The 15,311-nt window shown below is 34.6% G+C and overlaps 2 protein-coding genes and 1 pseudogene across 3 annotated transcripts; 2 read left to right on the top strand and 1 right to left on the bottom strand.

Moving 5' to 3' along the window:
* Positions 1-1,336: 1,336 nt before the first annotated feature.
* On the top strand, positions 1,337-1,729 carry LOC130509185 (oxysterol-binding protein-related protein 1B-like; annotated as a pseudogene).
* A 3,256-nt stretch (positions 1,730-4,985) lies between these two features.
* On the top strand, positions 4,986-5,603 carry LOC130510079 (blue copper protein-like). The gene has a single exon (XM_057006424.1). It carries the CDS (start codon positions 4,986-4,988, stop codon positions 5,601-5,603), a length of 618 nt encoding a protein of 205 aa, XP_056862404.1.
* A 260-nt stretch (positions 5,604-5,863) lies between these two features.
* LOC130509182 (uncharacterized) lies at positions 5,864-10,819 on the bottom strand. Of its 2 annotated transcripts, none has more exons than XM_057004906.1 (18): positions 10,481-10,819; positions 10,128-10,202; positions 9,738-9,888; positions 9,581-9,649; positions 9,310-9,482; positions 8,692-8,829; positions 8,492-8,617; positions 8,228-8,326; positions 7,854-7,974; positions 7,653-7,716; positions 7,375-7,554; positions 7,225-7,298; positions 7,084-7,133; positions 6,867-6,953; positions 6,658-6,708; positions 6,495-6,578; positions 6,319-6,369; positions 5,864-6,235 (listed from the first exon to the last, which is right to left on the bottom strand). In XM_057004906.1, the coding sequence occupies exons 1-18, from the start codon at positions 10,781-10,783 to the stop codon at positions 6,152-6,154; spliced, it is 1,980 nt and encodes a 659-aa protein (XP_056860886.1). In that variant the 5' UTR covers positions 10,784-10,819; the 3' UTR covers positions 5,864-6,151. The 2 variants fall into 2 exon arrangements, with proteins under 2 accessions (XP_056860886.1, XP_056860887.1); XM_057004907.1 differs by having other exon boundaries at positions 10,426-10,750.
* Between the last annotated feature and the right edge of the window lie 4,492 nt (positions 10,820-15,311).

Genomic DNA, 15,311 nt, shown 5'->3' with positions numbered 1-15,311 from the left:
GAGAAGCTCGATTATGTTTTACGAAGGAAGACTTCACGAAGATTACGCTCAGACCAACATTGGACCTGGTTTGGTCTGAAACTTAAAGAGTTAAAGTTAACTCTCTATGCTTTACTTCACTTTCGTTTAAGTACTTTAATTTCTTTTATGCATTTTGATTTCTATGTTCTAAGCTATCTCTTGCATTTTGCAGTTATGAATGAGTTTTATATGTGAGTTTATTAGTTACTTTTCTTACAACACTGACTTTTGACCTGATCACTGGCCTTAACACAGAACAAAACTAACTGTTTATAAAAACTGAAGTTGGTGCTTTTAGACATCGGTTTTTTTTAGTAGAAATGGATATGGCTTCTTCTATAGCTTGAAAGAACGTAGCAATTTTGTAAGTAAAGAACCCAACCAACATTAGTATCAACCCATATTCAGGAACAAGTATTCTGCCCAAACATATTCAAAAAGTAATCTGATTGATGAAACACAGTTAGTTGCAATGAAAAGATATGATAATGGAGAAGAAAGAAAAGGCTTACACGTTCCATCTATTGACTATCATAACCAACACAGCCGGTACTAGTTACCGTGTCGTCCAGCTGCCCCTCTATGGCTCTATCAGATCAATCCAGCCAAGAAAGAAATGACAAATGTGAGTGACCTTCTCAAGAGGTAACAGGTACTACATAACTTCTCTGGCTCCATCTGCCATGGCATCTAACCAAAGCATTCTCATGTAAGCTAATGAACCCATCAAGCCAGCACCAAAACTGTTAACAGAAGTCCGGATCAGATGATTTACAGTTATCTTGAGAGGTTTTGATGTTGTTTGCAGGAGAAATACAAACCTTAGTGTTATCTCTCTGGGGTGTATGAAATATAAGCTGAGACTAAACCTACACCACCAATTCCAACTGTGAGAAGCTTATTTTTCAACTGCAAAAAAAAAGAAAAAAAAAAACAATCAAAAAGAGTAAGAACCAAAGAGCTTATTATGATGATTAAAGAGTTTGATGCATATCAAACATGCCTTTCACGTGGAGGAGACTGATGTAGGAAAGATGTACTAGTTTTTCCTTTTTTATATTTTCCATTTTTTTGAGTTTTTCCTTTTTTGTTCAAGTTTGTTTTTTCCTATTTTATGGTTGAGATCATTCTCTATATAAGGAGAGGTTCTAGGCTCTTGTAAGACACAAATTATTCTAATTGAGAGCTTTTATCTATCTAGTGGATTTCCAGAAGTTTTCTAACTTGAATTCGTTCTAGGTTTAGTGTTTGCTAATCCTAAAGTTGTCCGACTGCGTCAGAAGCAGAGTAAAAACAAAGACTCAAAGAAAAAAAAATGGAAGCGAAAGTCATTTCTTGCACCACTTTTGGAAACGACAAGGTCGTAAAGATTGTTGTTTGGAGGCATCGTTCAGTCGCCAACTACAAACCTGAAAAGAAAAACGACTACCGTTGTTGTTGCCGATGATACTTGCTCCGAGAAAGATGTTGAAGAGATTGAGAAGACTTGTGAGAAGCTCGATTATGTTTACGAAGGAAGACTTCACGTAGATTACGATCAGACCAACATTGGACCTGGTTTGGTCTGAAACTTAAAGAGTTAATAGGTTAACTCTCTATGTTTTACTTCACTTAGGTTTAAGTACTTTAATTTCTTTTATGCATTTTGATTTCTATGTAATGTTATCTGTTGGTGGTTTGCAGCTACGAATGAATTTATATTACATTTTCTTACAACACTGACTTTGACCTATCATTGGCCTTAACACAGAACAAATATAACTTTTTTTTTTAACACAAACTAACTTGTTATATAAACTGAAGTTTAGTGCAATTACATCGTTTTATACTTTTATTTAGTAGAAAATGGAGACGGCTTCTTCTATAGCTTGAAAGAATGTAGATATTTTGTAAGAACCCAACCAACATTGGTATCAACTCCAAGTGCATGAATCCATACTGAGGAACAAGTATTCTGCCAAAAAAAATTCAAAAAGTAAATCTGATTGATGAAACCAAGTTAGTTGCAATGAAAAGATATGGTAATGGACAAGAGAGAAAAGGCTTACGCTTTCCATCTATTGACTATCATAACCAACACAACCGGTACTAGTAACCGTGGCTGTGCAGCTGCACCTCTATCAGATATAGATCAATCCAGCCAAGAAGAAAAGACAAATGTGAGTGAGAGTCTTCTCAATATAGTTAAACCGAAATGAATTTGAATAGAAAGAGGTAACACGTACTTCTTCATAACTACTCTTGCACCATCTGCCATGGCATCTACAGTGTTACCAAGCATTCTCATGTAAGCTAATGAACCCATCAAGCCAGCACCAAAACTGTTAACAGAAGTTCCAACACAGATAGAATTATATTTATTTTGAGAGGTTTTGATGTTTTTTGTAGGAGAAAGACAAACCTAAGTGTTATCTCTGGTGTGTATGAAATAAACTGTGAGAAGCTGTAGCTTATTTTTCAGCTGCAGAAAAACAATCCAAAAAGTCAAAGAGAGTAAAAACCGAAGTGTCGATGAATATTAAAGAGTTTCGTGCAAAACCAATGCGCTTTTCATGAGTGCTCAAACCGTAAAACAAGTAGCCATACCGTGAAAGGATGATTATCTAACGAATAGGAGGGTACCTTGTAATATTGTTCCCTGGATTCAGCAGCCAACACTTCTGGATCACCATGTGGCTGCCTCAGCTCCCAAAACATCACTTCCTGCAGCACAAATTATAAAAACCAAAGCAACGAATCAAGAAGGTGATTTTTCAATTCTGATCAATGTATCCAATGACCAAATGATACTTCCAAGTTTGGCGTGTAAGAGAGAAAAAAAAAAGATTTGAAGAAAAGAGAGAACTAGTTTTTTTTTTGGTTTTAATACCATGCTAATATAAACATCTTACTCTTTATTAGTTATTATTATACATATCTATACTATTATTTGTAATATGATATTTTCGCTCTAAGATCCCACTTTAAAAATTAGAGCAGTTAATCTTGTTAATATCTTTAACAAACTATTCTTTTTGTTTCAATTTAGTTGCTGTTGTATATTAAAATCTTTATTTCAAATTAAGTATCTTTTTATGATTTTAACACAAAATTAATTAATTTTATATGATTTTTTTATTGGTTTAAATATGGGGGAAATTTGGAAAAATACCTTTACCTGAGATTATATTTTGAAAATTGCATTGTTTTTTTTTGAAAACTACACTTGTTTGAAGTTGAAATGACCAAATCATCCAATTTGAATGTCTATAATTATTCTAATATATACGCTAAAGATCTTAATAAAAAGATTTCAGAAATATTCTGTTTGGTTCTTTTTTTTTAACAAATACAACAATAATAGGATTTTTGTTGATTTTGGTCTCAAATCACATTGACTCAGTATGCATATAAATAAGTATATCTTACATTTCTTTTGATTAAACAAACGATGCCAATGCTTAAAAAATTAAAGATGCCCCATTAAATTGCCATCTCTTATGTATTGCTTACCAATAAGATGTTAACCCGAAACATTGTTCTCTTTATCATCGTTAAAAATATATGAGACCAAGCAATATAGAAAAACAAGAGTCACCTTAAAAATACAGAAAATATACTAGACCAGCTATATAGGTATACCTTCTAACTAACGTTAAGATATTTAAAAAAATAAAATAAATCAACAATACAACTGAAAAATAGCTAAACTCGAATAGCTTAATTTGTTGCTACCCAAACAAAAGCTCTTCAGATTTTCATCACAGTTGACCGCATTCTTGTTAGTAGGATTCTAAAAAAACAATCAGTCAGTAATACGAACGTTTTAGCCAATAATTAAATGATCACTTGTTCCGATTCGGATATTTTTGTCTTTATATACAACCATACACGTATTGATGGTATCTTTTCTCTTTTTGTTAGCACGTAATGGTTCAAATGAGAAATGATATAGTTGTGAACTTTGTACATATGTAACACAGAAGACTCTTGCAGTTTCATGGAAAAAAAATGATTTGGCTGTTGTTCATTAAGTAATGATGGTAATGTGTTCAATCCATTAATTTTCTACGCCATGAAGACACCACCAACATATAATTAATATACAATTATTTCAAAAATATATTTATCACAAACATAACAATAACAGTATTTTCAGATTTACGATTAGTTATTAATATTTGTAATTTTAATTTAATTAAGGATAAGAATGTCTTATCACAAATAATAAAGTGTAGTTTTCAAAAAAAGAGAAAATAAGTGTATTTTTCAAATTTGAAAACATAAATGGAGTATTTTTCAAATTATCCCATATGTTTAAATGTATGTAATGATGTTTTGATATTAAGAATATGTAAAATTAAATATTTTTTATTTATTTTGTGTGTATAAACCTAAAACAACAATTATAACAAAACGGAGGGAGTATTATATTTATTTAATTATTAGGTAGTTATGTAGTCAATTATAAATTAATAAATTAATTATTATAAAAATTTCAAAGATATACATATGATAATAATTATTCTTTGATATTATCTGATGATGATCATCACAAAGAATTATCTAAAAAATAAATAAATTAAAGTAATAAGATAAATCTAAGTATATATATATCGACTAAACAAAACAATATTGTTAGTATCTCAATTCTTTTTTAAGATTTTTCCAAAGTTATTAATTGTTTCTAAAGAAAGTCATACACGACTAGGAAACCAAATTATAACAAAATCTCCAATGAATGAGGAAAAAGGCCAAGTTTAACTAACAAAAATATAAAATAAAAACAAACAATTTCACTAATAAATATCCGAAGTGGACCAATCAAACATATTAAAATTGCAATCCTAAAACCATTCTAGTATGGGAAGCCTCCATCAAGTTGTATATAAACAAACACAAATCTACCTAATTCCATCTCTTTCTCATTGTTTTCTACCTCCGGATCAAGTAAAGAATCACAACCAATGATGATGAATAGAATCATGACTTTGTTAATTGCGGCGTTGTCACTAATGGGATTAGCGCGTGCAACATCCTTTTACGAGGTTGGAGACACCAACGGATGGACGACAAAGATGGGCCTTGACTACTACAAGACATGGTCATCTTCAAAGACTTTCTATGTCGGAGATTCCCTCATCTTTCAATACAAACATCTCCACAACGTGTTGGAAGTGAGCTTCGAAGATTACGAGTCCTGCAACCCTAACTCCGCTCTGACCACATATCACTCCGAGTATGAACCGGTTAAGCTTAACAGAACCGGACACTATTACTTCATATGCGGTGTGCCTGGTCACTGTGAATCTGGTCAAAAGCTTGAGGTCCTAGTCGTGGCTCCTGCCTCTCTGCAGAATACTCCTGCCACAACAACTCAACAAAACAACTCATCTACTTCTAATTCAAACCCTAAACCTAATCCTACTTGTCCTGATCCTAAACCTGAGCCTTCACCGCCATGGGAGGATCCTCTTGAGGTTCTTCCAGTAGATGCTGCAACAATTGCATCACTTCCTCACAATGCAGCCTCAGACCCTTGTGTGTGGAGTGGGTTAAGCATCCTCTCCTTCCTTCTTTTACAAACCCTAGTTTTTCTTTAAAGATTTTATGTTTGTTTTATTTTTTTAGGGTTTTCTTTGAGATTTTTACGCTGGTTTTTTAATCATTATTGCTTATACTTAATGTTTAGTTAAATTTTTTCTTTGATCACTTCATGGATTAGTTTCAAATCTTTTTTTCTTTTCAATAGCATATTACACCTTAAACAAACTCGTCCTGTATAGAGAACAGATATTACCATCTTTGGAATTTATGAAAAATCTAATTTGAAGTTCTCACAAAGAACATGTGCAAATTGGAATGTGGAACTCAAGACCTGTTTTGGTCGTCAAATAGAATCAAGGGCCATCCACAGAACTCTTTGATGATACAACACTCTAACGAATCTATTTTCTTTCTGTTATTCAACAGAAGAATGTATCCTTATTGCGTATAAGTTATGAATCTATATAATCTGAGTATGTTCCCAGTACATACTCAATAATTTTCCTTTTTTGTAAGATTGTGACAAGAAAATGAGGCCAGAATCGAACAACCAACTAACTTTTACTAAAAAAACTGAACCGGAAAATAACCGGGGAAGGTTTAATTACTCTTTGGCTCGTTTGCTCTGTGATTTACGCTTGGTAACGTCCAGACATCTCTTCCTCAACCTAATCGTCTTTGGAGTAACCTGAACACATTTAAACCAATGAATAAGACGCCAGAAACAAAACGTTCCTCAAAGTTCATATGATTGGCGATTAACAATGTTACCTCAATAAGTTCATCTGAGGCAACGTATCCTATAGCTTCCTCAAGTGTCATCTGAATCGAAAAGCATTATCACAATACAAAGGGTAAGAACTTATACCATCAAGAAGAACGGTTCTCCTGTTGTCTCTTTCGATGTTGTGAGAAAAAGTCAAGCTAGAGAATAGGGTGGTACATACGAGGCGAGGTGGAGATAGCTTCACATTCTCGTCTTTGTTAACAGAGCGTATGTTGGTAAGCTCTTTGGCCTTAACCGGGTTAACCTGTGTAGTTTGCAAGGCAAGTGAATCCATGGTATTTTAAGTGTGGATGACTGATGAGCTGTGAGTCTAAATAACTTACATCAAGATCTGTATCTCGTGAGTGCTCACCAATAATCATGCCATCGTATGACTGTTAAAAGACAGAAAAAAACAGAACAAGATGCAGCATTAGCAAAGCATCCAACGCTCGAGAGGACCACATAAGTGTTCTTGTAACTACTAATAACTAAACCAATAAAGAAACAGAACATGTGTATTATATATTAACATATTTAGAAAGGTTCTCACGTCCAGTCCCGGAGACACAAAGAGAGTCCCACGAGCTTCTAAACCCATAAGTGAATGAGCTGTAATAGTTCCATATCCCATTGAAACCTGTTTCATCAAGAGATGCAAATTTTGAGTTATAACTTGAGAGAGCAGGGCACACACAATCAGCCATAAGACAATAAGATATAGATATGCACCAAAAAATGGTTAGATATTGAGTAACCCATAAACGTACCAACACTCCTTTCCTAACATTTCCAAGTGGACCTCGGTACTTTTCATACTCTGCAGGGACGAAATATACAACCGTTATCAAACTAGAGAAGAAATTAGCAACCGAATTGGAACAGATATGAAAGTACAAAAAGCTGCATACTCAGAAAAGCACGGTGCATGAACCCTGTTCCACGGGTATCGCTGCTAAACACACATCTGTACCCAACCAAACCTCTGTGGAACGCAAGTATCCTTTGGTTAAGTTTTCTTCAATGAGTATAATAAATCTAACTGAAGTCACTAAACTAACCTTGAAGGACAAGTTAAAGACAGTCTCGTCCTACCATCATTTCCAGGGACAGGACACATGTCAATAACTTCAGCACGCCTGTGGGAGAGAGCTTCCATCACTAATCCTACGTGCTCTTCGTTAATCTCGATAGTCACCTCTTCAATTGGTTCAAGCCTTTGTTTATCTTCAGTTTTGTACCTGAATCACATAGTAGAAACACTCAAAATCCAACTCTAACTATACAGCTGATGTAGCAATGTGGTGTAACTTATGCAAACGGAAAAGATGAAACTCACATGACTTTAGGTGGGGAGACGGAGAGCTCAAAACCTTCCCGTCTCATATTCTCAATCAAGATACCTATTAGTCACACGACGGAAGATTACTTCACCTTTGCGAGGAGAAATAGATACAACAGTTACATGTTTTCCGGACGTATTTTCATATTTATTTCCATCTTTACAGGTGAAGAAAATACAGATTGGAAAAGCACAAACCAAGTTGAAGTTCTCCTCTTCCTTGGACTTCAAATGACTCTGACAAGCCTGGAATGACGTTTATGGCAAGATTTGTTTCAGCTTCTGCCATTAGCCGGTCCCCAATTTTCCCTCCAGTTAACTGCATATGCATATTAGCAAAACCCCATCAAACATGTGCCAGACCCGGTTGGTCTACAACCGAATACACAGCATTTCTTCTAATATCGCTTGGTGGGGGGGAGGGACAAATAAACTCAGAATGCTACCAACATATAGGTGAATTCAGATGTAAAGATGCAGCAAACCAGATAAATATGACTATATGAGGCTGCTAAAGTTTAAAGAAGAGTACAATGGCTAGAGCTACGTCTTGTTGCTAAAATAAAACATACTTGGGTGCCATCCCGACCAGCCAGAGGAGAGTCATTGACACCAAACGTCATAGAAATTGTCGGTGGATCCAGCTCAACTGAAGGGAGCGCGGTTGTGACCTGTAATACCAAAAAAAAAAGATAAAAAAAAAATTAGGTACCCATTCAAGCTGCCTAAACTTTCAAACAGTGGATCAGTGGATTTTGAGAAAGTTTTGTTGAATTCAAAATTTACTTTTGTATTATTTAAAACTGAAATAAGGAAGTAGTCTATCTGGATATTACCTCTGCACTAGCCACCGTGTGGCCTATTGATGGAGTTGTCAAACCAGCCATACAGATTATATCACCAGCTCCAGCGGCGTCAATTGAAACAATGGTTGTACCTTTCTTTTTCATTAGCTTCACCACCTATGAGAAAAGATGTCTGTATCTGCTTAGATGAGACATCAAAACACAACTGAAAAAGCAATGTAAAGACAAACCTTTGCTTCTTCTATTTTCTCCGAGCCTGAATCAGTTTTGCGTAGTCCACTGATTTTGTCTCCAACACGGACAACTCCAGAAGATACTCTTCCCGTTAATATTCGCCCCAGATAGTAGTCCTTTTCCATCATTGAAACCTGGTAACTCACAAGTGAAAAATGTTTGTAAAATTCTATCGCCAAAGGCTTTAAGCATTATAATCTACACAGCAATAATACATTCAAAAAAGGAAAGCTGAAGATCACAAAAAAACTCTGAATTTTATTCCAAATAAATTCAAACCAAAGTCAAGGCAATTAGTTTGTCAATCCTTCTAGCTTTCTTGAGAGATCTAATAACGGATATAGTTAACATACAATGCTTCTGAACTTACACAACAAGTTACTTAACAATCAATCCAAAGTTAAACAGGTATCTAAACTGAAGCTCTACTTTGGGATCTCTAACACAAACCAAGTGAACTGTGTTAGTCTATCTCGGCAGCAGTTAGGAACACAATTGAATGATGTAGAGAGAGCTACACTATATAGAAAAATCAGAAAAAAAGTGAAAGAACGTTACATATACAATATTGGCCATCCCAAGTCCAGAATTCATTAGCAGGAAGTTTTAATTACCAGCATCAGAAATGGCGCATCAAGGTCTGCTTTTGGTGGAGGAACATGTTTTACTACAGCATCAAGCAACTGTGACATATTCCTCTCATCTGCAGGAGGTTCTTTGGTGAAGGTAGAAGATGCCCACCCTTCTTTTGCCGAGGCATAAAGCACAGGAAAATCTAGTTGTTCCTCTGTAGTAAACGAGAAAAGACATAAATATCGATTAAGTCCAAAAAAATTACTAGTAATCATTGGCAAACTAAATAAGAAACTGATAAATTAATTTTACCTGTAGCACCAAGATTTGCAAAAAGATCAAACACCAAACTCTCCACTTCATCACACCTTTCTTCTGATACTGGCATAGGAAAATAAATAAAGGATGAGAGAAAAACTTTACGAAAGAAAGGAGATTACTAAAAGCAAAAGTGAATGAAGATTCATACCCGAAGGTCGATCAACTTTGTTTAAGAGGAGAATAGGCCGAAGACCATACTTCAAGGCCTTAGCAAGAACAAACTTAGTCTGTGCAAGAGGGCCTTCTCCAGCATCAACAACTAATATAGCTCCTTCAACCATACCAACGACTCGTTCCACCTACATTCCAAATATACCATATATAGTCATCTCAGGGGGTACATAAAAACAAAGCCTAAACTTTCCAACAATTATCTATTACTAATTGTATTTTGTCAAAGAAAAAGCATGTTCCTCCTGGAATCTAATTCAGTTCATCGAATATATATATATATATACGGATTTTGATATGTAACTCTGCTGAAATTGAGCATGAGAATCAATACTACGCTAGCTTATCAGAGATCAGTCTCACATACCTCCCCACCAAAATCTGCGTGACCAGGTGTGTCAACCATGTTGAGTTCATTGTCTTTCCAAAACACAGATGTCACCTGTCAGGAAAATTTTACATAAAACTTCAGCTGTTATGTTACATTGTAATGAAAGCAAGGAAACAATAAAAATAAACACTTTAAACAGAAAAAAAAGAATAAACACAACAATAGTCAAAAGACCATAGCTCAAAACCTTTACAGACAAAAGAACAGAACATAAAAGGGGAAGAATAAAAAAAAGACAGAAAGTCTTCGGCTTTGTAAGTCTACGGCCCCGAACCATTTTCAAAATTAGGAAGTAACCCTTAGCTCCAATTTCACAGAAAAGGCGAAACCTTTGAAGAAATAGTGATCCCTCGCTCACGCTCGAGGCTGATTGAATCCATTGCGCGCTCGTGAGGGATGTCGGCTCCACACTGACGGAGAAGCCGGTCCATGAGTGTGGTCTTCCCGTGATCGACATGAGCGATCACAGCCACGTTCCGGAGTCTATTAGGATCGAGCGAGCTGTTAGGATGAGCTCCGGCGGCAGCTGAGAAGGCTCGAAAGTAGGAGAGAGAGTGTCCGAATTTGAGATGGGAAGAGAAGGATGTTCGAGTGGTGTTTGACCAGAGAGATCGAAGCAGAGGCCCCGCCATCTCTCTCTCTCTGTCTGAACGTAAAATGAGTGTGATTAGGGGGTTTTAGGACATCTTCAAATCTCAGCCGTTAGAAGACAAAAGGGTTTCTCTCTTTTGATGTTATTTGCAACTAGGTGTTTTCCTGCACCATGCACCATGTGCAGTAAAAGAATTTTAAAATATTTTTAATAGATAAATATACATTATATTTAATTTTTATTAATATTATAAATTTTATTTCTTTCTTATCAATATTTTAATATAAATTTAATTTAACTGAACATTAAAATTAAGATAAAAACAATTTTGTTTATTTTGAATTATATTTAGGAATGTGCATGTATATATTAAAATTATAATCTTAGGTAAATTTTTCTATCTATTTATTTTAATTAAATATATTAAATAAATATTTAAATTGCATATTTGTCAAAAATTAAAGTTAAACAATATTTATAAAATCTGTAGATATATATAAGAAACTAATGATTTTCCGATTTCATTTGATTTTATGATTTAATTTTATAATTTTCTAAAAATATGTATATATTTTTAAAATATTTTTTAGTTTAAATAATATTTCGAAATTTGAAATGCCATAATTAAATATATTTATTTTAATGATGATTTATGAGTTATTACCATATTTTTAAAAAGTCCAAAAATATAAATCGACGATAATATAATATATGAGTTATTACCATATTTTAAAAAATTTACCAAAATGTAAATTAACATTAAATATATTTTTATGTCATATTAATCTATAAGACATGTCATCAATTTTAGTAGTCATGTCACAATTATTAATCTAGGTGTTTTTCATGCACCATGTGTAGTGATGAATTTTTTAAAAGTTAAAATTTTAAATTTTAAAATTTAATTTATTATTATTATATATTATTATTCTGGCCAATAATTAATATAAATATCAATAATTAAGCATAAAATTAAGAGAAATATTTTTTTATTTTAAATTATATTTAAGAATATATATGTATATATATATAGTTAAAATCTTAGATTTAAAATATTTATTTATTTGGTTAAATGTACTAAATCAACTTGTAAAAAATACTAAAAATCATATAAAATTGTATAGTTATCAAAAATAAAACTAAATAATATTTATATAATTTTTAGATATCTAAAAGAAACTAATGATATTACGATTTATTTTATTTTTTTAAATTCAGAAAATTTAGAAACTTTTAATAAAATTTTATAATTATAAAAGTAAAATTATATAATATTTCGAAATTCAAAATGTCATATTTGAATATATTTATTTTAGTGATGATTTATGAGTAATTACCATATTCTACAAGTTTACCAAAAATATAAATCAATATTAAATGTAATATATGAGTTATTGCCATATTCTAAAAAAAATTCCAAAAATATATATCAGCATTAAATTTAATTGTCCATGTCATATTTAACCATATGACATGTCATCAATCTTAATAGCCACGTCATAATTTTTTTTTTGTGAAAACGATTGTAGAGAAGACATGTGGCAAATCACTTCTCAAATATAGACTAGGGGATGTTGTATACGAACTCTTTCAAAATCCTCATAGTTCTCCATAGGTTTTCAATTGACTATACTGCACCTCACACAATTGATAGGTCATGTTCAGTTTGCATGTTGCCTACTTCTGAAGGAGACTGCAATTTTTCCTAATATTTAGTTGTTGATTTTATCTATTGTCTTGCAATCACGACATGTGTTAGTAGGCAACCGGTAAGCTATCTTGGAATCTCTTTTTGCACAAAAAAATTCACCATATTAAATTGTGAAAGACTATTACAAAAAATCAAGAGCAAATTCTCTTCATGGAGTTCAAAGGCTCTCTATCGTTTGCAGACCGACTGCTATTAATCAAAACTGTTATTTCGGGAATAACAACTTTTTGATGTTCTATCTTCATACTATCTAAGAATTGTGTGAAGCGGATTAACTCACTATGTGGTGTTTTTCTGTAGAATGGCAATATAGAAGATCACCATACAACAAGGGTGTCCTGGAAGGATGTTACTAAGCCAAACGAGGGTGTACTTGAGATTAATGACCTTCTTCTATGGAATAAAGGCTTGATGTCTTACGCTAATTTAGCTCATATTCTTTTAATCAGGTTCCATTTGGGTCGTGTGGTTCAAGGAAGAAGTTCTAAACGGTAATCTAAGCAACCTTTGGACTACTGCCTCCAACAGGCGGTTTTCATGGCAAATCAACGAACTCCTAAAATTGAGTCCTCTAATCTATAAATGGATTCACCTGAAAGTCGCAAATGGTCTCTCCTGTCGGATTTGGACAGACAATTGGTCTCTATTTGGCAACCTGAGAGAATTTCTTCAGCTTGGTGATCACTCTTCCTTGGAGATTCCAGACATGACAACTCTTGCTTCCCTCTACCGAAACAACTCATGGCGCCTTCCTCCTTCACGATCGGAAGTACATGTTCAGCTGCATTCATTCTTAACTACTGTCGCTCTGAGTGAAGAACAAGACACTTATGAACGGGTCATTGCTGGAAAATCGAATCAAAGATACTCAATTGGGACTGTATATCATCACCTTAGGGTGCAGGGAGCCTTTGTGCTTTGGACATAGACTGTTTGGAACAAAGGTGGTATCCCACGCCATAGCTTCTTAGCTTGGCTCTTTGTACTTAACCAATGCTCTACAAGGGACATGATAATTGGATGGAGACTCCAATCATCGCCGCTTTGTCTTCTCTGTAATGTGGCTGCTGAATGCAAGAAACATCTCTTTTTTTACTGCTCTTTCTCGTGGAGGTTGTGGGGATCTTTGGCTCCTTGCTGTGGATTTACTCTTAATCGCCCTTGGGATTTAGTCATGGCTCAACTACAGGGACTTTCTCCGCGATCTCCGAAAGGCAAGATCGCTCTCTTATGCTGGCAAGAGTGCATCTACTGGACCTAGTCTGAGCAGAATGCACAGCTGCATCGCAATGTCTTCCGTTCAGTAGGTGTTATCACTCGCCTGCTTAATAGACAAATTAAGGACAAGATCTTAAGCTTCCGCAGCATCAACCCTGCCGTCTACTCTGCGATGATGCAGCAGTGGAATCGACTGCTACAGCGATCCCCCCCCCTCCCTTCTCTCCTTTTCCTCTTCCCTTCTCCATATCTATCGATGATCTCTATGCCCCTGATCATTGTTATTTCAGCTTCTAAGTTTTTGGGCTTACTGAAATTAGGTTGGTTACATAATGGGTTTTGGTTTGGGTTTCAAATGTGACTGGGTTGGGCTCTACAAACAAATAAAGCCTTGGCTTGTATTTTTTTCTTTTCTCATGCATTTTAATATGAAAATCAGTCGCGCGATAATAAAATAAATAAGAGCATTTCCAACTTCACTCCATTTTGCAATAAATTATGCAGTGAGGTTGGAGATACTCTAACAACCTGCAACACTAAATTGATCACACGACATCAAAATGAATAAGACTGAATGAACTAAATCAAATTAACTGAATACAACCAAACCTAACAAAAACTAACCAAATCAAATTAACGGAACAACTTATTAATCAATGTTATTTAAGATTTTTCAAATCAGCGAATACAAGGAGGAAGGGATGCTACAGCCTAGGTCAACTTCAAATGCAAAATCTAAAGTCATGTATGAAACATCCAAGCCACTAATCCATTCATGGTTCAAAGAAACATTAAAAAAGCTTATTGGCTTGATCGATGAGATATTAGACTGAGAAAGAAGATGGTATCTTGATACAGCCTTCATTAATTATGGACCGACTCTGTACTATCAAGGACAACCATCACATGTCAGTATGGACGACCAATACTTGACAAGAATAGATGACCAGCAGGGCTGTCTCAATTTTTTTCAAGGCCCTGTTCAAAAAAAATATTAACTACATATCTATTATAATAAAGTAGACTATACTCTCTCCACAGGCTTCCACGACATCAAGGAGAGGGGTGCTTCTCGCGACATGTGTCGACTCGCTGGGCTATCTGTGTGATTCACGCGTTTTCAATTTTTTTTTAGCGATCTCTTTCTACTTCTCTTCCTGCGGCGAACTCCTCGACGAGATTTGCGATAAACTTGAAACGAGCTTTGATATCCGTAACGTCTCACCAGTCCTTTAATCCGTTCTTTATTTCAAGTTTTCCATTGATTAATCAACTCCTCCCACATGAAGATTCGATCTACCTCTTCGTTTCCCTGAGTAACCGCCCGGAGCTTCAATCAGAGGATACCATGATGTCCTTATCCTTCCAGATTCCAAGTGTTTGTCATCTTATTCGTACACTATAAATATAGATATGAAGAGAAGAATCAACACATCTCTTTCTCGCAAATTCTAAACTCAGTAAGAATCTCTTCGATTATGGCCAACCCTCCGTTGTTGGAAAGCAAGGAACTTGAAGAAGCGTGGAGAGCTCATGGGGTACAAATAGTTATGAACTTATGATAGATGAGAAGGTATTTGTTCATCTGAATCTATTATAGCTTCAAGGCTTTGGCAGCAATTATGATTAATGCAAATGT

Source organism: Raphanus sativus, chromosome 3 (genome assembly GCF_000801105.2).
Source record: "Raphanus sativus cultivar WK10039 chromosome 3, ASM80110v3, whole genome shotgun sequence".
Taxonomy (NCBI): Eukaryota; Viridiplantae; Streptophyta; class Magnoliopsida; order Brassicales; family Brassicaceae; genus Raphanus; species Raphanus sativus.
The sequence above is the reverse complement of the archived record's forward strand: the minus strand, read 5'-3'. Positions and strand labels throughout refer to the sequence as shown.

Bases quoted from the DNA above. Each gene is read 5' to 3' on its own strand.
- LOC130510079 (XM_057006424.1), top strand. From the start codon at position 4,986: ATGACTTTGTTAATTGCGGCGTTGTCACTAATGGGATTAGCGCGTGCA.
- LOC130509182 (XM_057004906.1), bottom strand. From the start codon at position 10,783: ATGGCGGGGCCTCTGCTTCGATCTCTCTGGTCAAACACCACTCGAACA. The intron at 6,709-6,866 runs GTGAGAACCTTT...GTCTTTTAACAG, and splicing joins TTGTGTCTCCGGGACTGGAC to TCATACGATGGCATGATTAT. The intron at 6,579-6,657 runs GTAAGTTATTTA...CAAACTACACAG, and splicing joins CACGAGATACAGATCTTGAT to GTTAACCCGGTTAAGGCCAA.